The following is a 21,563-nucleotide window of genomic DNA, read 5'->3' as shown; positions in this document are numbered from 1 at the left end:
CTGACGTTACATTGTAGTTGACGCTGTCTATCATAGATAACCATTAATATCAGGATACCCATAGACAGAAATGGGCGCCACTTATTTCATAGGCCAGACTGGATTTGCCTAGTGACGCTGCTTTGCCCGCTTTCCCCTTGTAGTAGCGTGGTTGGCTACAGTATCTGCCCTTGGTGTATAGTATACCAATGGAAATCAGCTCAAACTTATAATCCTGAATCCAGGGTCAGATCCGCAGATTTTCCAAGAACAGCAGAAAAAGAAGAAAAACACATCCGGCACATGTGCTCTTACCTTCCTCCTCAGCGCTGTTCCGGTGCGGATAGTTGTTTGCTGTACGGTCCAGTAAGAGCGTTAGGAGCCCTGTTCCGGCTGGCACACTCCATTCGTTATTAGAAAGGAGCCGACCGGTCGGGGGGGGGGGGGGGGGGCTGGATCCTGGTTATGGGGGTGAGCAGTGCTCCTACTGCTCTTACTGGACCATGGAGCAAATGACTAACTCCCTCGGAGCGGCACCGAGGATGGAGGTAACAGACATACTTTCCTCCTCTGTGTCTCCTGGTTAACCAGAATTAGAAGAACATGGCTGATTTTCCTCTAGAAACATCGCCCCTCTTGTCCTCAGTTTGGGTGTGGTGTTTCTCAACTCCTTTCCATTGGAGTGAATGGAGTTGGATTGTAATACCACACACAACCTGAGGACAGAGGTGGTGCTGTTTTTGGGAAAAAAATGGCTTTTTTTTTTTTTTTTTCTTTCTCATAATCCTGGATAATCCCCTTTTAAACACAGTGTGAACCTAGCCTTGATATATGAGTAGTCACACAATTCATTTGATGAAATCTCCCATGATGCCTTTCCTTAACAAAAGACATGGGGTCACCGATTTTGTTATTGCAGTTGCAAAAGTTCACCTGATTTTAGCTCCATCTTATGAATGAAGGCCAGAATAGCCAACTTTTCCTCCCTTTTAAAGGTGTTGTTAACCTTTTTTTTTTTTTCCCCCAAATTAACTGGTCCCGGAAAGTGCCGGAGATTTGTAATTAACTTCTGTTAAAAAACCACCAGTCTTCCAGTACATATCAGCTGCTGCATGTTCTGCAGGAAGCTGTGTATTCTCTCCAGTCTGACACAGTGCTCTCTGCTGCCACCTCTGTCCATGTCAGGAACTGTCCAGAACTGCTGCAAATCCCCATAGAAAACCTCTCATGCTCTGGACAGTTCCTGATATGGACAGAGGTGGCAGCAGAGAGCACTGTGTCAGACTGGAGAGAATACACCACTTCCTGCAGGACATACAGCAGCTGATAAGTACTGGAAGACTGTAGAGTTTTTTCGTAGAAGTAAACACAGGCAGCCATATTGAGTGTCCACTGGCTTCCATAGGAATCCACTGAATAACATCCTGCTGGAATCTATAGTGCATTCCTGGAGTTGTGGCGGATTATTTCCAGCCGTGGTTCTTGTCCTGCAGCCGACACTCCATGGGTTGTTATTGCACAGCATGTTCCCTGCCCTGGAGAGCGTTCCTCTTAGAATTCTTCCTGGAAACCTCTTAAGTCTCTCATGATAAGATGCGGACCATCACACCGGACTATTTATAGCCGAATCACGGGGTAAAACTCCCCAGCTCGGGGATGGATTGTTCTGGTGTAAATTTTTGTCTCTAAATTAAAGGGAAAGTCGACATTTTGAAATTGCATTAAATGATGTTGGAGGGATAAGCGCAGCTGCAGCCTATTGTACATGTGACCCTTGGTTTGTAGTCTAAGAACGGAGAATGCAATGTCCAAAGAACGGTTGTGTCTTAAAGGGGCGCTCCAGACGAGAAAAAGGTTTAAAATCAGCTGATATACAGATTTTTAAATGTCTTCTATTTAAAAAATCCCAAGTCTTTCAGTACTTATCAGCTGCTGTATGCCCTGCAGTAAGTGGTGTATCCAGTGCTCTCCAGTCTGACACAGTGCTCTTTGCTGCCACCTCTGTCCATGTCAGGAACTGTCCAGAGGAGGAGAGGTTTTCTATGGGGATTTGGACAGAGGAGGCAGCAGACTGGAGAGAATACACCACTTCCTGCAGGACATACAGCAGCTGATAAGTACTGGAAGACTGGAGATTTTTTATATATATATATATATATATATATATATATATATATATATATATAAGTAAATTACAAATTTATATAACTTTCTGACACCAGTTGATGTGATTGTTTTTTTTTTTTCTTTCCCCTCTTTGGAGTTCCCCTTTAAAGGGGTTAGAATAATGTATCGTATAGAACGATTAGGCAAAGATTTCTCATAGACTAATATATATATATTTTTCTCCTTAGGGCTGAAGGTTATTTCTCCGGTGTCATCTGACTTCTCCCCTCCTTGTAGTCCCAACCCCGTGAAGAAAGGCGGAAGCATCAATTGGTCTCTTCCGGATAAAATCAAGTCTCCCCGCACCGTACGCAAATTGTCGATGAAAATGAAAAAATTGCCGGAGCTCAGCAGAAAGCTCAGCGTGAAAGGAACGTCGTGGAGTCACTCCAACTCCGACCATCCGTCTTCCGCCTCTAAAGGAAACTTCCAGGAAGTGGGAAACCCCGCTTCCCTATCCTCCTCCTCCAGACAGGCAGCAGCTGCCGCCAGCCGGAACGTGATCAGCCGCTATCACCTGGACAGCAGCGTCTCCTCCCAGCACAGCTACAAGAAGAAGAGCTCGGCCACTTCCAAGTCTTCCAGTAAGGGGGGTTACCTCAGCGACGGGGACTCCCCAGAACTTATCGCCAAGTCAGGTAAACACGGAGCGGAGAGTCGACCCGCCAAGGGGAAGGAGCCGCTATCGGCCAATAACGCTAAGTCGGATTTGGACATTGACGCCTTTCGCCATTACAGCTTCTCCGATCAACCAAAGTGTTTCCAGTACGTCTCGGGACTGATGAGCGTTCACTTCTACGGGGCGGAGGACCTAAAGCCGCCCAGAATAGACTCCAAGGATGTGTTTTGCGCCATTCAGGTGGACTCTGTGAATAAAGCGCGGACGGCGTTGCTGACCTGCAGGACTTCCTTTCTAGACATGGATCACACTTTTAATATCGAGCTGGAGAACGCCCAGCACTTAAAACTTGTCGTGTTCAGTTGGGACCCGACCCCGAAGAAGAACAGGGTTTGCTGCCACGGGACCGTCATCCTGCCGGCGCTTTTTAGGGTAACAAAGACTCATCAGCTGGCGGTAAAACTGGAGCCCCGGGGGTTAATCTACGTCAAGCTGAGCCTCATGGAGCAATGGGAGAACTCTGCAGACCGGCTTGGAGTGGATCGGGAACCCATCATATTCGGGGTTGACGCACGTCAAGTTGTTGAGAAGGAAAATTCCGGACTGATGGTCCCGCTTCTTATGGACAAATGTATCATGGAAATAGAGAAGCGAGGCTGCCAGGTAACGTCTTCTATTCATGGCTGCGTGTGATGCCTGCTGGGCCACTATAAGGAGGTCGGGTTACACCATCTAAGTGGTACAGGAGGGGTTATCCAGAAAATCTTAGCTGGTTTTGTTTTCCAAAAAGAGCACCACCCCTGTCCTCAGGTTGTATGTGGTATTACATAGTTACATAGTTAATACGGTTGAAAAAAGACACATGTCCATCAAGTTCAACCAAGGAGGGGATGGATACAGGGAAGGGGGAGGGGTGATAGGTTCTATACATACACTTCTGTCTATTCGTTTAAAGGGATAGTCTGGGCAAACCCAGTGTGCCGGCAGCATCACTGCTCACGGTCATCTGCTGGTCTCCTGCATCTCCAGATCTTGTGATGTCACAGCCCCGCTCAGCCAATCGGTGGCTGCAGCGATGTCCCGCCCATTGGGCCCGAGGGTGTGTAGTGACAGAAAGCTGGAGCTATGGGAGACCAGCAGATGACCATGAGCGGAGCGGGGGTACAGGGACAGATAAGTACAACTTGATTATGTTCACCCTTCCTTCCTTGTTTCTGTGTGTGTTCTCCCAGACTATCCCTTTAAACCGAATTTCAATGCCACTCGCAAACTGAGAATCTGGAAACAGGCCACCCCTATGTTTTTAATCCTTCATAATCCCTTTAAACCACTAACTTTAGTGAGTATTTCCTAATGGGGATCCCTACTTTTGAAAACAGACTAGTGTCTCTGCGGGATCCCCCCACGCTGGCCAAACACTTCATTTAGCCGTCAGTTGTCTTGCCCAATTTCACCCCCCCATACATTGGGCACATAGTTTTTATGGAGATAAAGGTGGGTAAGCTGCTGACAGACAACTCTGGTGGCCGCTTATCTTTGCAAGGGCAAAAAGAATCATGCAATTGAAACCCACCATACTCGATCCTTATACCCCTTCCTTGTCGCTAGGCCTCTCTACATACTAGATCAATATTCCCCAACATGTGTTGCAAAACTACATCAGCCACCGTGCCTGGACAGCTAAAGGTTGCTGGGAGTTGTAGTTTCCAACAGCCGAAGAACCCTGTAACACTGTATTAGATGCCCACACACCCCACTAGTATTGTTGTGTATGGTCAGTCCCAATCTGGCCAACCCATAGACCCTGGCTATTCCATAGTATGGGAGTGATCTAATGCCCCCGGGACGTCTGCACACATTACATATGGCGGAGTCTCCCACCATCCCACGCAGATGTGAGCAGAGCCAACGCATAAACGCCTCCCTGTATAATCCGCACCGCGGCGGCCTATCTCTCAGCGCCCGCCGCCGCAGCACACTGCACTCCATGCTGTTTACTCAGGATAACATTGATGGTCTCTGATTTAGCACCTGCCAGGTGTCCTTGTATATAGATGTTTGCACATGTTGATGGCAGATGTCGGCCTCACGGCGGGGGGTGCTACTACAGGACCCGCCTCGGCTGTTTAAGGTGCAAAGTCTGTTTAAATACTGGGAAGGTTTTGGCACAAATACTGGATTGCTTGGATACAACCCTGTTACAAATCAGCCGTCTGGATCCTTTAAGTAAAAGTGGGCTTAAAGGGGAAGTTCACCCAATAAAAAATTCTTTCAAAACAATTGGTGCCAGAGATTTGTAATTAACTTCTATAAAAAAAAATTATCCAGTCTTCCAGTACTTATCAGCTGCTGTATGTCCTGCAGGAAGTGGTGTATTCTTTCCAGTTTTGAGAGCAGGAGAGGTTTTCTGCTGCTCTGGACAGTTCCTGACATGGACAGAGGTGGCAGACTGGAGAAAATACACCACTTCCTGCAGGACATACAGCAGCTTATAAGTACTGGAAGATTTGAATATTTTTAATACGTTGATTTGAAAGACATATTTTTTTTTTTTTTTTTTTTGGAACAACCCCTTTAAATGGGATGTTTTTTTAGACATCTTGTAGAGTTTGCATCCAGAAATGTCTGAAAAAAGTTATGAGTTAAGTTATGTTACCAGGTTTTCCGGTTCTCGTTGGAGATCTGCGTTCCCATTGGTTGATATTGGATGGGCCAAGATGGTGGAGGAAGGATAGGAAACCTTCGGTCCTCCTACTGTTTCATAACTACAACTCCCAGTATAAATAGCTTTATGCGTCAGTGTGATGTATGTCGTCATATCGTGTATAGTAACCAGTCTCTCCATTCTGCAGGTGGTCGGTCTCTACAGACTGTGCGGATCAGCCGCTGTGAAGAAAGAACTGCGCGAAGCCTTTGAGAGGGATAGTAAAGCTGTGGGACTGTGTGAGAACGACTACCCTGATATCAACGTCATTACAGGTAGGAGACCATCCAGACAGGGCTCTCCAGCGTAACACTACAACTCCCAGCATGCCCTGACTGTCATGTTAAAGCAAGCTTGTCATAAAGCAAAGACATCTGACATGTCACAGGGATGTTTCATAAGTTTTGATCTGTCAGTGAACACTACAGAGAGACTACCCCAGCAGAATAGTGAGTGCAGCTCTGGAGTATAATACAGGATGTAACTCAGGATCAGTAATGTAATGTATGTACACAGTGACCCCACCAGCAGAATAGGGAGTGCAGCTCTGGAGTATAATACAAGATGTATCTCAGGATCAGTAATGTATGTACACAGTGACCTCACCAGCAGAATAGTGAGTACAGCTCTGAGGTATAATACAGGATGTAACTCAGGATCAGTACAGGATCAGTAATGTATGTACACAGTGACTCCACCAGCAGAATAGGGAGTGCAGCTCTGGAGTATAATACAGGATGTAACTCAGGATCAGTAATGTAATGTATGTACACAGTGACCTCACCAGCAGAATAGTGATTGCAGCTCTGGAGTTTAATACAGGATGTAACTCAGGATCAGTAATGTATATACACAGTGACCCCACCAGCAGAATAGTGAGTGCAGCTCTGAGGTATAATACAGGATGTAACTCAGGATCAGTAATGTAATGTATGTACACAGTGACCCCACCAGCAGAAAAGTGAGTACAGCTCTGAGGTATAATACAGGATGTAACTCGGGATCAGTACAGGATCAGTAATGTATGTACACAGTGACTCCACCAGCAGAATAGTGAGTGCAGCTCTTGGAGTATAATAAAGGATGTAACTCAGGATCAATAATGTAATGTGTGTACACAGTGACCCCACCAGCAGAATAGTGATTGCAGCTCTAGAGTTTAATACAGGATGTAACTCAGGATCAGTAATGTATGTACACAGTGACCTCACCAGCAGAATAGTGATTGCAGCTCTGGAGTTTAATACAGGATGTAACTCAGGATCAGTAATGTATATACACAGTGACCCCACCAGCAGAAAAGTGAGTACAGCTCTTGGAGTATAATAAAGGATGTAACTCAGGATCAATAATGTAATGTGTGTACACAGTGACCCCACCAGCAGAATAGTGAGTGCAGCTCTGGGGTATAATACAGGATGTAACTCAGGATCCATAAGGATTTCATCGCTTGCTCCAAGACCTCTCACCTTCTGACCTTAGGACCCCTCCTGTCTCTGTAGTTGTCGTCTTTAGCTGCACTGACAATGGGGGTCTTGAACCCTTTCTTGAAAATGTTGTAATTGACCCCTTTAGCACCGGGTTGTGTAGACGTGTGATAGGTATTATACCTCCAGGGGCTTCTCGCTCTGCCCTGTGTATGAGCCTAGGCTCGGGGGCTCTCTAGCGCCCCCTGTTTTGTCTAGTCCTGGTCTGATCCTGTATTTTGGGCTGTGTGTTCCCTGTGTATAGGCCATTGGTCGGCTCTCCTGCCGGTTAGATGAGGGGCTCTCATAGTTCTGCCGTTGCATCATGTCTGTCTTCACCCATGTGAATTTGATTCCAAGTAAAGCATGTCATACACTTAACAGTTCACTGCCCCGGAAAAATGAGGAATTAATGAAGTGGATGGCGCTTTTTGCTTGCTGTCTAAATTTATTTTGCGCGGAAGAGAATGCAGCGGCGGCGGCGTCCTGGCAGTGAGGGTCCGAGCAGCTTAAATCTAGAAAAAATAACGCCAGACCTGGAACAGAGCTAATTTAACAGCTAGCTAGCAGGAGGATTAGCCGGGGGCAAAGGGCATCCCCCTGTTCCTACAATATTCCCTTTGTGGAGGGATTAACAAGGCAAAAGTCACCAGAGGAGGAACAGGGGAAAAATGGAAGAATGACACTTTGTATTGTTCACCGAGGAAAGTAATTACTGTTTTATTTGGCTCCAGGACTTTACCTTCCCCGTAGGCTTCACCACAAAGTCAGCGGGGAGAATTTCCTGCCGCCTGGTGGAAACCGCCGCGTCCGGCGACAAGATGGCGATCCTCGCTTTATTTATTATCCTGTAAATAAAAAGGCAACCTGAGAAGTGTGTATGTGTGTGTGTATATGTGTGTGTGTGTGTGTGTGTGTGTGTGTGTGTGTGTGTGTGTGTGTGTGTGTATGTATATATATATATATATATATATATATATATATTAATATACACAATATAGTACATACACAATATAATATATAAAATTATTTATATATTTTTTATTTAGATATATAAACATACAGGGATCACCACCCGCCCTCCAGCTGTTGCGAAACTACAATTCTCACCATGCTCGCACAATTAGTTTTGCAGCAGCTGGAGGGCAGAAGGTTCCCCCATCTCTGGAGTAGAACATGGTACCGTGAACATCAATTCTGTGTCTTCCATGGCTGAGACTCCAATGAACGTCAATGTAAGGCTTCCCTATCACCTCTGAGCACTGCAAGTAGTCCTCGATCTTGAGAGTGGCACGTGCTATGGATAAATTTTTTCCAATTGGCGAAACCCCTTTAAAGGGATTATCCAGCGCTACAAAAACATGGCCACTCTCCCCCTACTGTTGTCTCCAGATTGGATAGGGTTTTGAAACTGTGTTCCATTGAAGTAAATGGAGCTTAATTGCAAACCAGACCTGAACTGGAGACAACAGTAGGGGGAAAAGTGGCCATGTTTTTGTAGCGCTGGATAACCCCTTTAAAGGAGTACTCCATTAAAAAAAATTGTGTCGGAAGTAATTTACAAATCTCCATCACTTTCTATTTAAAAATCTCCAGTCTTCCAGTAGTTATCAGCTGCTGTATGTCCTGCAGGAAGTGGTGGATTCTTTCCAGTCTGACATAGTGCTTTCTGCTGCCACCTCTGTCCATGTCAGGAACTGTCCAGAGCAGGAGAGGTTCTCTATGGGGATTTGCTGCTGCTCTGGACAGTTCCTGACATGGACAGAGGTGGCAGCAGAGAGCACTGTGTCAGACTGGAGAGAATACACCACTTTCTGCAGGACATACAGCAGCTGATAAGAACTGGAAGACTGAAGATTCTTTTTAAATAGGTGTGTGTGGCAGCATCTGCTTATCCTGGTCTGCCTTCATGGCCCTGCATTCATTTCTGGATGGGTCACACCATTATGATTTTGGCTTTGGCTGTGCAGGCATGATGGGAATTGTAGTTTTGTTACGGCTGGAGGGCAGAGGGTTCCCCATCTCTGCTCTGAGATGGAAATCCCCCCTTCTATAGTGGTGCATAGGGGTCACATACCCCATTAGTACTGGTGTTATAGGGGTCAGGTAATATAGCACATACTCTATTAGTATATATATATATATATATATATATATATATATAATATAATATCGCAGCCTCCAGCCGATCGCTTGGCCTACAGGGTTAATATGTTACATCCTTGTTTCGAGCCTTCATGTCTCTGGCGGATGACTTTCCACAGACCACATCCACTACAGTAACAAGTCTCCCTTTGTTATACAGCAAACACAGATGGTATTTCTGTCATGCTTTTGGGGATTAGCAATTCTAGCTTGGCAATCGGACCTCCAGCTCACGGAATAAGAACAGAGACACATACAGATACAGAGGCCGCTATGGATCCACTTCCTGTGTGTCATTATATTTCTTGGCAGCCGTCACCCCAGACGCTCACACACACACACTCACACTCACGGGCACACTCACACACACTCACGGGCACACTCACACACACTCACGGGCACACTCACACACACTCACAGGCACACACACGCTTTTCTTCTTCTAGCAATAAAAGTGACATGCGCTCGGCTCTCAGTGACAATGTGGGGTAGAAAGGTGTTACCAGCGTCCGAGCGTTACACCCTGCCCCCAGCCTCCATGTCCTGCAGTCTTTGCCCACTGCCAAGGGTCACCCGTGCGTCCAGAGAGAGAGGGGAGAAAGCTGCCGGCACCTGCTGTACAATAGTCTATTATAGTCTACAGGGAACATCTACATACACCACATATACTGGGTTACTCCATAACTATTCTGCTGGTGAGGCCACTGTATACATACATTACATTACTGATCCTGAGTTCCATCCTGTATTATACCCCAGAGCTGCACTCACTATTCTGCTGGTGGGGTCACTGTTTACATACATTACATTACTGATTCTGTATTATACTCCAGAGCTGCACTCACTATTCTGCTGGTGGGGCCACTGTGTACATACATTACATTACTGATCCTGTACTGATCCTGAGTTATATTGTGTTTTATACTCCGGAGCTGCACTCACTATTCTGCTGGTGGGGTCACTGTGTACATACATTACATTACTGAATCTGTATTATACCCCAGAGCTGCACTCACTATTCTGCTGGTGGGGTCACTGTGTACATACATTACATTACTGATCCTGAGTTACATCCTGTATTATACTCCAGAGCTGCACTCACTATTCTGCTGGAGAAATGGAGAAAATAACTCTGCAGTGTATCAGCTCATCTTTTAAGTATGCTGACAATAACAAGCAGCAGAATAGTGAGTGCAGCTCTGGGGTATAATACAGGATGTAACTCAGGATCAGTAATGTAATGTACACAGTGACCCCACCAGCAGACTAGTGATTACAGCTCTGGAGTATATAGTACGATATAATGCAGCCTCACAATGTGCTGGGATAGTTACTTGGCTTGTTTTGTAGTGTTTTTGTCCAGTATATAAAGGTCTTTAGTGTTGGATCCTGGGCGGCTGTCACCCCCTCGGTGCTCATTGTCTGTGGTCAGACCCCATGTCATCTATATAAGCAGGTCCTGTAACCTTCTCTCCAGTATCTATAAATGTTTTACGAGCCCCTGGTCAGTGTCCCCCCTGCTTCTATATTGGTTTACGGACTGTCCCCTGTGTCTATAAATGTTCAGCGTCCCTCTGTGACTGCGCTCTGTGCTTTACTATTGCTGTAAATGGTTATCCGGAGAGGCTGGTCACAGGCCGCTGCCCGCTTTGTAGTTGCCCCGTGGGCTCCTGAGCGCCCAGTTAACCGATAACCAGATATAGATATGTCTGATGGATGAGATTCCTGCTGGTGGTCACATAGGAGACACAGAGCGCTGCCTCATGAGACCCCGGGGCCCAGGCTCCCAGTACAGGAGACAATCGTTGGAGCACGTTGTACGGGGAGGTCAAGCATGACTGGAGTCTCGTCTCGGCACTCGTGTCACAACACGACACGCCAAAGAATTTCTCGCTTTCACATATTTGTGTCAAATACTCCAGAGGCCTGCGAGTGACTGGCGTGACAATGGGAACATATTGCGGTCAATGGAGGAATTTTACCCTCAGCCAGGAGTGACCCCTCGGTCCTCCGTATTAACCCTCGAAGGACAGATCTGCCCTGATCACTCATCACCCCAACCTGTCAGTACTGCACCAGTGATCAGCAGCCTGCTGCTTTCCAACTGTTGCAAAACTACAGCCCCCAATGTGCCCGGACAGTCAGTGCATGCTGGGAGTTGTAGATCTGTGACGCGTGGGGGTCATACGTCCATCTGTACAATGCAGGCTGTCGGGGCATGCTGGGAGTTGTAGTTTTGCACAGCTTGGCGATCAGCGCAGTAGATTTTATCCAGGATGTATAATGGAGGTGCAGGTCTGATGCGTTTTCATGTTGTGGCCGAAATCAGTTCACCAGGAGTAGAAACAGCGCCACCCTGGTCCTTGAGGCTGTGTCTGGTATTGCAGGAGACCTGCCTCCTTTCAGAACTTTTACAGTTATATGGAGTTTAATAAAGTTATGGCTGCTTTTCCCCCTTTCTTACTTTTTCTCTGCTCCCACCTTGCAGGCGTCTTGAAGGATTATCTGAGGGAGCTGCCGTCTCCGCTGATCACCAAGCAGCTGTATGAGGCGGTGCTGCACGCCATGGCAGAGAAGCCCCTCAGGATGTCCGGCAGCGGCTGTGAGAATGATCCCCGAGACTCGGAGCACACTGTGGAGCTTCTGAACTGTCTGCCCGATGTGGAAAGGGTAAGAACTGCAGCCCCCAGACATTAAGCTCCATTCACTTCAATGGAACTGAGCAGCAAAACCCCGCCCAAGCTGGAGACAAGACTGGAGCTGTGTCCATGTGTTTGTAGCGCTGGATAACCCCTTTAATCAGACTATACACATGTGTCCCGCTCACCACTTTGTATGTTGGATAAGTTACTATAATGTCTGACAACCGGGTCATCCTTGACATAACTCTTGTTCTTCTCCCCACCAGGCGACCCTGAAGATGCTGCTGGATCATCTAAAGCTCGTTGCCTCCTACCATGAAGTGAACAAGATGACCTGCCAGAACCTGGCCGTCTGCTTCGGGCCCGTCTTGTTAAGTCAAAGACAAGAGACGTCTAATCACAATAACCGCGTGTTCATTGACTCTGAGGAGCTGGCCAGTGCCTTAGACTTCAAGAAGCACATTGAGGTGCTGCACTACTTGCTGCAGCTGTGGCCAGGTAAGCGCAAATACATCTCCTATATGTTCTATACTGCGTAATGGGACGTCATGGTGGTAGGCCTGATCTACCGCACAACGTAAGCTGTCCTTAAAGAGTACCTGTCATAAAGTACTTTTGACGTGTCATTAGGCATGTCAGGTGATCGGGTGATGTCATTAGGCATGTCAGGTGATCGGGTGATGTCATTAGGCATGTCAGCTGATCGGGTGATGTCATTAGGCATGTCAGGTGATTGGGTGATGTCATTAGGGTTGTCGAAAGTTATTGATGGCAGCTGCAATATGGAGTTACAGCCGGGGAGAGAGCACGGTGGCAGTGTGATCCCCTCCCCAGACGCTCGCTAATTCTGACACTTCAGAATGTACTGAAATTAGCCAGCGGCCCGGGAGTGGATTGCACTGCCGCCACACATTACCTGACTGTGTCTTTGCATCACAGTGGGTCTCAGTAGTGAGACCTGCTGCCATCAGTAACTTTTTTTTTTTTTTTTTTTTTTTTTTTTTTACATCTCTGATGAACAGTCAGGTGATTTTATAATGACAGGTACTCTTTAAAGGGGAACACCTTCACAGCAGTGGAAAGATTTGTGGGGAAAATACTCATTCAAGTCCTTCATTTGGGGTCGGGGTATGAATGTTGTAGGAATCTGATTTCTCTGAATACACCATGATTGATTCTCATCTTTCCTATTGTTTGGACCTATATGAGGAGTGGGTTATATTTAACTCCCTGGTTTAATATAGAATTGGGTAAAAGAGCCAGTCCTGCTGTGCCCAGCTCCAAGACCCCCACAGGTGGTGACAACCGGGGGGCTATCAGTATGATAAGAATATAATATGTGTGTGCCAATGGAATAAGCAGTTTCTGGTGTTTGCCGTAGGCAGGTGACACCGGTGTAACCATGAGCAGCTATGGTCCAGGTAACACATCATTGCCCGAGTTTGGAGTGAGGTTTTGGTTTGGCATAAAGCTTGAATGATGATGCCCCCTGCATGGCGGGGAGTGTGGTGTGTGTGGTGCCAGAGACTCGCCCCTTTCTGTACGTGGTGTAAGGCCTCATTCTCATGTTCCGTGGGGTGTATGAATGATGGGTTATGGAACGGACCTCAGAACTTCCAGGCATCATCATTCATTATGATGCCAGGAGCTCTGAAATAGTTAAAATCTTTGCGCTACTGTACTGACACGGCTGAGATTTAAAGGGGTATTCCACTCAAACATAACTTTTCATATGTTGCTGCCTATAGTGAGACTAACAATTCCTTCCAGAGCTGATACTTTCTGCTAAAGACACAAAAATCTGTGTGTGGCTTTTTCTCTCCCCCTCCCCTCTCCCTTCTGAGACGGCTAATGTAAACAAGTCCCTGGCAGGCTTTATCTGCAACATTATAGCTTCTTTGTAATTGTGGGAGGCATAATCGCAGTGGGTTCTTCCGCAACTTGACCTCCGATTAACCCTCCCAGCATTTCAGAGAAGCTAAAATGTTGCAGATAAAGCCTGCCAGGGACTTGTTTACATCAGCTTTCTCAGAAGGGAGGGGGGAGGAGAGAGACTGAGGGAAATACTCGCATAGCGATTTTTTTGTGTCTTAAGCATACAGCAGCTGAGAACTGGGGGAAGGACACTGAATAGATGATAACAAGTATGGAAGGAGTTGTTAGTCTCTGCATGGGCAGCAACATATCAAAAGTTATGTTTGGATGGAATATCCCTTTAAGTAGTTTGGAAGCTGATGTCATCATCATGAATGATGATGCCGGGAGTTCTGAAGTCCGTATGGTGGCTGCGGTGTATGCGGTTTTGCATTTATGCAATGCAGCTTATGGCTGCGTTCACACTACGTATATTTCAGTCAGTATTGCAACCAAAACCAGGAGTGGATTAAAAACACAGAAAGGATCTGTTCACACAATGTTGAAATTGAGTGGATGGCCGCCATTTAATGGCAAATATTTGCTGTTATTTTAGAACAACGGCTGTTATATTGAAATAATGGCCGTTATTTACTGTTATATGGCGGCCATCCACTTAATTTCAACATTGTGTGAACAGAGCCTTTCTGTGTTTTTAATCCACTCCTGGTTTTGGTTGCAATACTGACTGAAATGTACTGACTGAAATATACGTAGTGTGAACATAGCCTTAGAAAGCTTCCAGATCTATGGATGCCGCACTGGCCACTGAATTAAGGAGTGGAACATGTCTGCATGATGTCCCGGGTTTGTCTGGCCCTGTTATATTTAATCCATTAACTTGTGCCTAAGGCTTCGGTGTGTACCTGGTGTGAGTCTGCAGGATGGCGAGTGTGCCCAATGCCAACCAAGACATTAACCCAACAGGGGCTTGACTTAATCCGGGCCTTAATCCGTGTGGGCCGCATGTGTCCTATACCAGTGTGGTGCAGCCTGCGTTACTCATCGCTCACCCTTCTGACCAGGGTTGGGGTTTTGCCTAATAACTTTTTTGCTTTGTCCATTAATGTTGCTTTTTGTGTTTTTTCTCCTTTTTTACAGTCAAGAATGACCCTTCCAAAGAAGCTTCCCCAAGTAACGTCCAGGCGGAGCTGCAGTCCTGCCTGCGAAGGAAAAAGCCGCGTCCACAAATGCTGAATCTGAACGGCTCAGAGATGTCAGGGGTGCTGCGGCCAAGAGCCGCCCGTCTGGACAGCCCCTCCAGCAACCGCTACGCTGGAGACTGGAGCAGCTGTCAGGGCAGCTATCTAATGACGCCAAAAGAAGAGGCGGACTATGCGGACGTCCCCTCCGAGGGCCCCAGGGACGGCGCTGCCGCCACCGCCGTGCGGACTGAGGGCACAGAGTTGCGTCTAAAAGCCAAAGAACTTTCGCTCTGTGCCCTGATAACAGAAGGTGGATGTGAGGAAGCAGACGTCAACCTCCACGACCTGCAGGAGAGCATCGACACCTTGATAGGAAACCTGGAGAGAGAACTGAGCAAAACAAAAATAAGCGTCGCCATGTAAGCGTTCCTGCCCGCCATTGTTATCCTCTTCTCATTAGAAGAATCCTTCTCTTTTAACCCTGTGAGGGTCTACTAGTGTACGGCCGTCTGGTGAGACCTCACCCAGGAGCACAGCCGGCTCTCCTGCTCTTCCTGCCGTATACAAGGCAGGATTTCCAGGAAACAAACTGTTCTTGGTACGTATCCTCTTAGAGGAAAACATAATGGCCGCCGGTTCAGTGATCCCGCGACCAGGTTCATCTGTGTCCCCTCTACGGTCGGCTCTGACATATTACTGCCATGGCTGCTGGTCTGCCGGTGAAGCAGAACAGACATATTTTTTTTTTTATACAGAAAATTATATATATTTTTCTCCTAACATGAACTATGGCAGCACTAAAGTATCAGTCGCTGCTTATTATGTGATAACCTCAAGGAACAGAAGCCCCCAAGTGCCTGGTGTCTGCATAGCGGCCCTAAGAAATTGATGGACGGTTGTGACTGTATCTGCGATATGTGGTGGTATCACTATGGGGGCAGGCTTTTCCCATCACACACCTTGAACCAGTGGACCCAACCTGTGGCTCTTCATCTGCTGCACAACTACAACTCCCAGCATGCCTTGACAGACTGTGGCTGTAGTTTTGCTTCAGATTGGAGCTAAGCACCTTACCTCTCCTAAATTATGGCATGTCCTGTCAGACACCTGTTGTAAATGGTGGTGCAGCCACCTCTCCGTTCAACTCTGGGTCTGTATTCAGCTCAAGGGTCTATTACACAGGGCTTATTCGGCAAACATCGCCCTGTCTAATATGGCCAGTGATCAGCTGAGAGATGGGCAGGCGCTCATTCGTCTTAACCCGTGAGCCGCACGTCTTCCTATGTAATAAAGAATGTTATTACAACGAGTGACAGCAGCAATAGGCATAAACAGCTATTCCTCCATGATGCTTATCATAGGCTCTGTACACAAGTGCCAATCTACACGATCAGCACTTGCTTACAGAGAGCTTTGGGCCATCTAATACTCCCCCTCCCAAGCAATCTCATTCTTTAGATCAGGGGGGGGGGGGTCAAAAGGTGTTGCAAAACTACAAGTCCCATCATGCCTAGACAGCCAAATAGGATTTGTAGTTTTGCAACAACTGGACGTCTGTGAGTTTGACACCTGCGCTGATGACCACTGGCTATCAGCTTGACCTCCCCTGATCTCGTATCATGACCTGCTCAGTGTGTTCTATCACTGTCCCCATAGTCATAGACTGAACCCATTGACCACATCCATCTGCTGATACAAATACTGTAACTTAATATGCAAAAAAAAAAACAACACTATATGCAATAATACTGTGTATATAACCTTTACCATCACGTCAGTGAAGTCCCATATATTTTAAAGGTACCTGAAATATTGATGCGTTATATATATATAAATATATATATAAATATATAGAGAAACTCTTAATATACGACAAAATAATTCAAGTGGCTATTTAATAACTTTATATATAATGTACATAGAAGAATCTAAATATAATATTGTACAATTGTTTCATATTGTGAATACTATAAAGGTGCAGTGCTCCTCCGCTTAGACCTTGCTCGCTCCTCCTTGTGCCAGTTATAAGATTTCTGACTTTTTTTCTTATTTTTTATTGAAGAGACGGATAATACTTGGTTCTTAGTGAAGTCATGGCTGTTTTTTATTGGCCAGGGCTAGTATTCCAGGTTAGTGTTCATTGCAGCCTGTAGCATAGTGGGGGTTGTAGTCTGACAATGGTTTGCAGGCAAGTGCAGCGTAAGTGGTACTAGAGTTAAGTGCTCAAATGCCGGATCGCTCGCCATTTAAATACCAGTGGCTTAAAGGGGTTATCCAGCGCTACAAAAACATGGCCACTTTTTTTCCCCTTTCTTGTCTCCAGATTGGGTGGGGTTTGGAACTCAGTTCCATTAAAGTAAATGGAGCTTAATTGCAAACCACACCTGAACTGGAGACAAGAAAGGGAGAAAAGTGGCCATGTTTTTGTAGCGCTGGATAACCCCTTTAAGAAGTTGAATGCAGCCCTAAGGAGTCCTTGAAAACATGGGCTGTATCCAACTTCTTCAGCCACCGGTTATCAAATAGCATGCATCTAAGTGGTACCATGTGGCCTCCTTGCTGTTGAAAAACTACAACTCCCAGCAAGCCGGACAATACTGGGAGTAGTGGTTTTTGTAACAGGTATGTAGTGCAATGATTTCCAGGTCCTTCTGAACTAGTGCTGACTATTTAGCAGTCATCAAAATATAAAAGGTCAGAGATCTGCTAGAATGAAGAAATTCCATATACTTGCAAGTGGTAATGTATACAGTCCCAGCCTTCGTGGGGCATATAGGTATATACACTACTGTGAGGGTGTATACTGCTGCTGGTCATGCTCTGACAGTACTGGCTACTGTCATGATCTGGGAAAGTGGTTAATAGGAGCAAGACAACCGCGGCAGACGTCTGTAGGTACAACTGCACTGCTGTACAAGTGACTGTACATGCTGGGAGTTGTAGTACCCCAACAGCTGAAGAGTCACTACATCAGCAGAGGGTTGTGGGGTGGGGGGTGGGGGGGGAGAGAAAAACCCTACAGGAAGGTACCGAAGATGTTTTTTGGACAATTTTTTGTGTACACACAGAATCTTTTTTACGGCAGCCAGTGCCATTTTGTAACCCAATAGAAGTGCTTTCCATCTTGTTACTTGTGCTTACGACACGTTACAGGATCCCACTTATTTTTGGTAATTGTTTACACCAAACAATGTGAACTCATTGACTTGTAGAAAGCTTCAGCTCTTACGAAGAAAAGAAAAAAAAACAAAAAGAATTTTCTACTTTGTAATTTATATAAGAGATATATATATATATACTGTATATAACTGTTGTATTCCACATCTGTTACAATACAAACTGTTAATATCTGATGGGTCTATCTGGTCTTGTTCTTCTCGGAGGTGATGAGAGGTTTGTGGGGTCTGAATAGGGGCCCTAGTACATGGAGAGGGTATTGGCCGGTGTCACCCTGGGTTATAGTGACCGATCAGCTGACAAGCAGGTTTTCCTGTACTAAGAAATAACTGCTCATCGGCCGCACAGATTCCCACATAATGGGGAACGTGCGGCTGACAAACGAATGAAGCAAAGAGCTGAGCAAATGCTCCAATGACTGGTCCTGCAGCCGTCCCCACGAGACTTGTAATATTACAAAATTGGCACCTGTTTACACTGTCTAATAGAGCCTTAAAGGGATTATCCAGATTTAGCACACAAGCACAGCTACTTTTTTAGCAAAAACAGTGCCAACTCTGGCCCCAGGTTGGGTGTGGTATTACAGTTCAGCTCCATTCACTTCAGTGGAACAGAGCACTAAGGACAAGGGTGGGTGCTGTTTTTGGAAGAAAGCAGCCATGTTCTTTATAAGCCTGGATAGTCCCTTTAAGGCTTTAGGCTCTGTTCACATCTGGAACTTGGTTTGACGTAAACAGAAGCAGATCTGGACACCACTGACTTACAATGGGTTTTCCTGTGATGTCCAGCCACACTATTCTTCCTGGGAAAAGAAGGAAATCTGTGATTCCTATATAGACCTATGTATACAATGGGTGGTCACAAGGAGCTTTTACAGGGGTAGGCAAGATATAAGTATAGGCGGCATCTGGATTTGCTATTTTGACACCAGGACACACTTGCAGTAGGATTATTAAAGCTGTGAAACCCATTAGATAACTTGTCTTTGCCATGATGGCGTCTCCCAGCCTTCCATATATTTACTAGCTATTACACCTTGACATGCAGATCTTGTCCTGATCACAAACCTATTAAATGAACAATCCAAAGATCAAGTAGTATAAAGTGGCTTGGCTCACAATGGAGGCAGTCTACAGAAGACAGATTTATTATGGTGTTTAATGCAACAATCCCTATGAAGAGAGCTCCACCTACTGGTGGCTGGAAGCAATCAAAATGCTGTGATAGTGTGAAGGGGAGCAGAGGTTTGGGAGGTCGAAATCGGGTTGTGAATAGAGATGAGCGAATCGGGTTCGAGTCGATCCGAACCCGATTGATCGGCATTTGATTAGCGGCGGCTGCTGAACTTGGATAAAGCTCTAAGGTTGTCTGGAAAACATGGATACAGCCAATGACTATATCCATGATTTCCACATAGCCTTAGGGCTTTATCCAACTTCAGCAGCCACCGCTAATCAAATGCCGAAAATTCGGGTTCGGATCGACTCCAGCATGCTCCAGGTTCGCTCATGTCTAGTTGTAAACCATTAAAGGAGAAGTCCAGCCAGACCCCTTTTTTTAAAGGCTGGTGAGGGGGAGGATAACATTCGCTTACCTCTCCTGCTCCAGTGCTGGTGGCCGCATACCGTGGCTCAGGTCACCGGGTGCTTCCTGGTTTTTAGCGGGTACCCGGGTCGTCACGTGTAAGGTCCGCTCAGCCAGTCAGAGGCTGTAGGGGTCCCGCCTCGGCCGCTGATTGGCTGAGCGGACCTTACAAGTCATGACCTGGTCCTCATTCAGACCAGGAAGCGGCCAGGGAAGAGCGGCAGGATGTTGCCACCAGCGCTGGAGTGGGGGAGGTAAGAGCATATTATTTTTTTTATCCTCCCTCTCCTCAGCACTGCAAAAAAAAAGGGTCTGGACGGACTTCTCCTTTAAAGGGGGGTTATCCAGAAATCCAGGTTTTGCAACTCCGTTTATGGAAGTGAATGGAGCTTCATTGCAAACCGCACCTGACCTGGGTACTAGAGCGGTACTGTCTGAAAGAAAGTGGCCATGATTTTCTAACACTGGATAAGCCAGTTCACACTGGCAGTTATATGTTCACACTGAGGAATAGGTAAAAATTGAAGTGGAAAGTTTTCTGTATGAAATTTCGTCCTCTTCAGCTCTGGTGGAATCGGTGCAGAAACTCAAAGCCCCAATGACTTCTAGTGGTATCTGCCCATAGGACGGGTTCACACAGAAGAATTCTCGCGGATAAATTTCGCCAAAATCCGTTGCCTGTACGCGATCACAGCCGCGCGTCTCCGCCCGTGCCATAGACACCATTCTTTGCACGTGCGGATACCGCATTCCGCCGAAAGAATTGGCACGTCAATTCTTTCGGCAGATAGTGGAATCAGCCGGCCCATAGAATGGTATCTATGGAGCCGGCGGAAAGGCGCGCTTTCTAGCGACCGAATTTATCTGCGAGAATTTCTCAGTGTAAACGTTTCCAAAGACTGGACATGTCAATCCTTTGGGTGGAAAGCAGATCCGCGACGGAACATTTTGCTGTGAACAACAGTGAAAATCCAATTGAATGCAATGGCACATTGCTTAGTACATATTTTACAGGCGGAATACGCGTAAAGTTAACTGCAGATTCCACCTAAAATTCCTCGTCTATTCCTTAGTGTGAACATACCCTATCTCGGTATACTTTTTATCCCCTACAGACAATTGTAGGCCTCAGTCTTTTGTGTCTTGCGTACAGAAGGGAGAATTTACAGTAAGTTCAGGTTTGTGAAAACTGGACCGCTCAGCATTCGACTCCCGGTGGCTGGAGAAGATGGATGCAGCCCTAAGGATGCATATATCTTATCCAGGCAGCGGGATTAAACATGGTGTGAGCGAATATACAGTGAGTTTGGTCGAACCCAAGCCTGATTGCTGTAACTCCACTCATCTCTATTCATTGTTGGTTAGTATAGTGTGTCGTCTTTTCTATTATACAAGCATCTGTCTCGAAGGCTCATTAGGTTTTCACAGTTACTACTTCATTTTCTTTTCTAATCCCCAGTCCTATCAGAACCGAGTTCTCCAGCGCCAAGTATGTTGTGTACTCCCGGCTTATCTCCTCTTCAAGCTGCTCTTTTGACTTTACTGGTGGAGCGGTTTCCTTCAGACATAAACAGAACACAATTATACAATGCGCATTATAAATAGCGGCTTCTAATCTCATCCTATGTGAACGTTCATGGGCATAAAAACAAGTTGAAGTGACAGGATGAAGTGATTTTGAGGCCGGAGCCAAGAAGTGTGCAGTGGCTTAGAAGGAAAAGTTCATTTGGATGACTCTTCAGGAATACAACATTATAGAGCTGGAGGAAAGAGAGGAAAGCTCCCCAAAGGTCAGGGGGGGGGGTCAAGCTACAATTCCCATCATGCCTGGGCAGCTAAAGCTTTAGGAGTATCCAGAATTAGAAAAACATGGATGGTTTCTTGTAAAAACAGTGCCACAATTATCCTCTGGTTGTGAGTGGTATTACGGCATAAATGTCAATGAAACGCAGTTGCAATACCACACACAAACTGGGGACAAGAGTGGCACTGTTTCTGGAAAAGCAGCAAAATTTTCTACTG

The 21,563-nt window shown here is 46.2% G+C and overlaps 2 protein-coding genes across 4 annotated transcripts in view; one reads left to right on the top strand and one right to left on the bottom strand.

The window, feature by feature from the left end:
• The window catches only part of SYDE2 (synapse defective Rho GTPase homolog 2), a 32,608-nt gene extending 16,097 nt beyond the window's left edge, over positions 1-16,511 (top strand). For both annotated transcript variants that reach the window (XM_069981545.1, XM_069981544.1), the window contains exons 3-7: positions 2,334-3,427; positions 5,617-5,743; positions 11,568-11,749; positions 11,988-12,219; positions 14,737-16,511. In XM_069981545.1, coding sequence (XP_069837646.1) covers positions 2,334-3,427; positions 5,617-5,743; positions 11,568-11,749; positions 11,988-12,219; positions 14,737-15,203 — 2,102 coding nt within the window. In that variant the 3' untranslated portion in view covers positions 15,204-16,511. The remainder of the gene's footprint in view (positions 1-2,333; positions 3,428-5,616; positions 5,744-11,567; positions 11,750-11,987; positions 12,220-14,736) is intronic.
• A 3,242-nt stretch (positions 16,512-19,753) lies between these two features.
• The window catches only part of DNAI3 (dynein axonemal intermediate chain 3), a 56,689-nt gene continuing 54,879 nt past the window's right edge, over positions 19,754-21,563 (bottom strand). For both annotated transcript variants that reach the window (XM_069981540.1, XM_069981541.1), the window contains one exon: positions 19,754-21,099. In XM_069981540.1, coding sequence (XP_069837641.1) covers positions 20,956-21,099 — 144 coding nt within the window. In that variant the 3' untranslated portion in view covers positions 19,754-20,955. The remainder of the gene's footprint in view (positions 21,100-21,563) is intronic.

This window comes from Dendropsophus ebraccatus, chromosome 8, assembly GCF_027789765.1.
Source record: "Dendropsophus ebraccatus isolate aDenEbr1 chromosome 8, aDenEbr1.pat, whole genome shotgun sequence".
NCBI classification, from domain to species: domain Eukaryota; kingdom Metazoa; phylum Chordata; class Amphibia; order Anura; family Hylidae; genus Dendropsophus; species Dendropsophus ebraccatus.
This window is presented reverse-complemented; position numbering and strand designations above follow the sequence as displayed.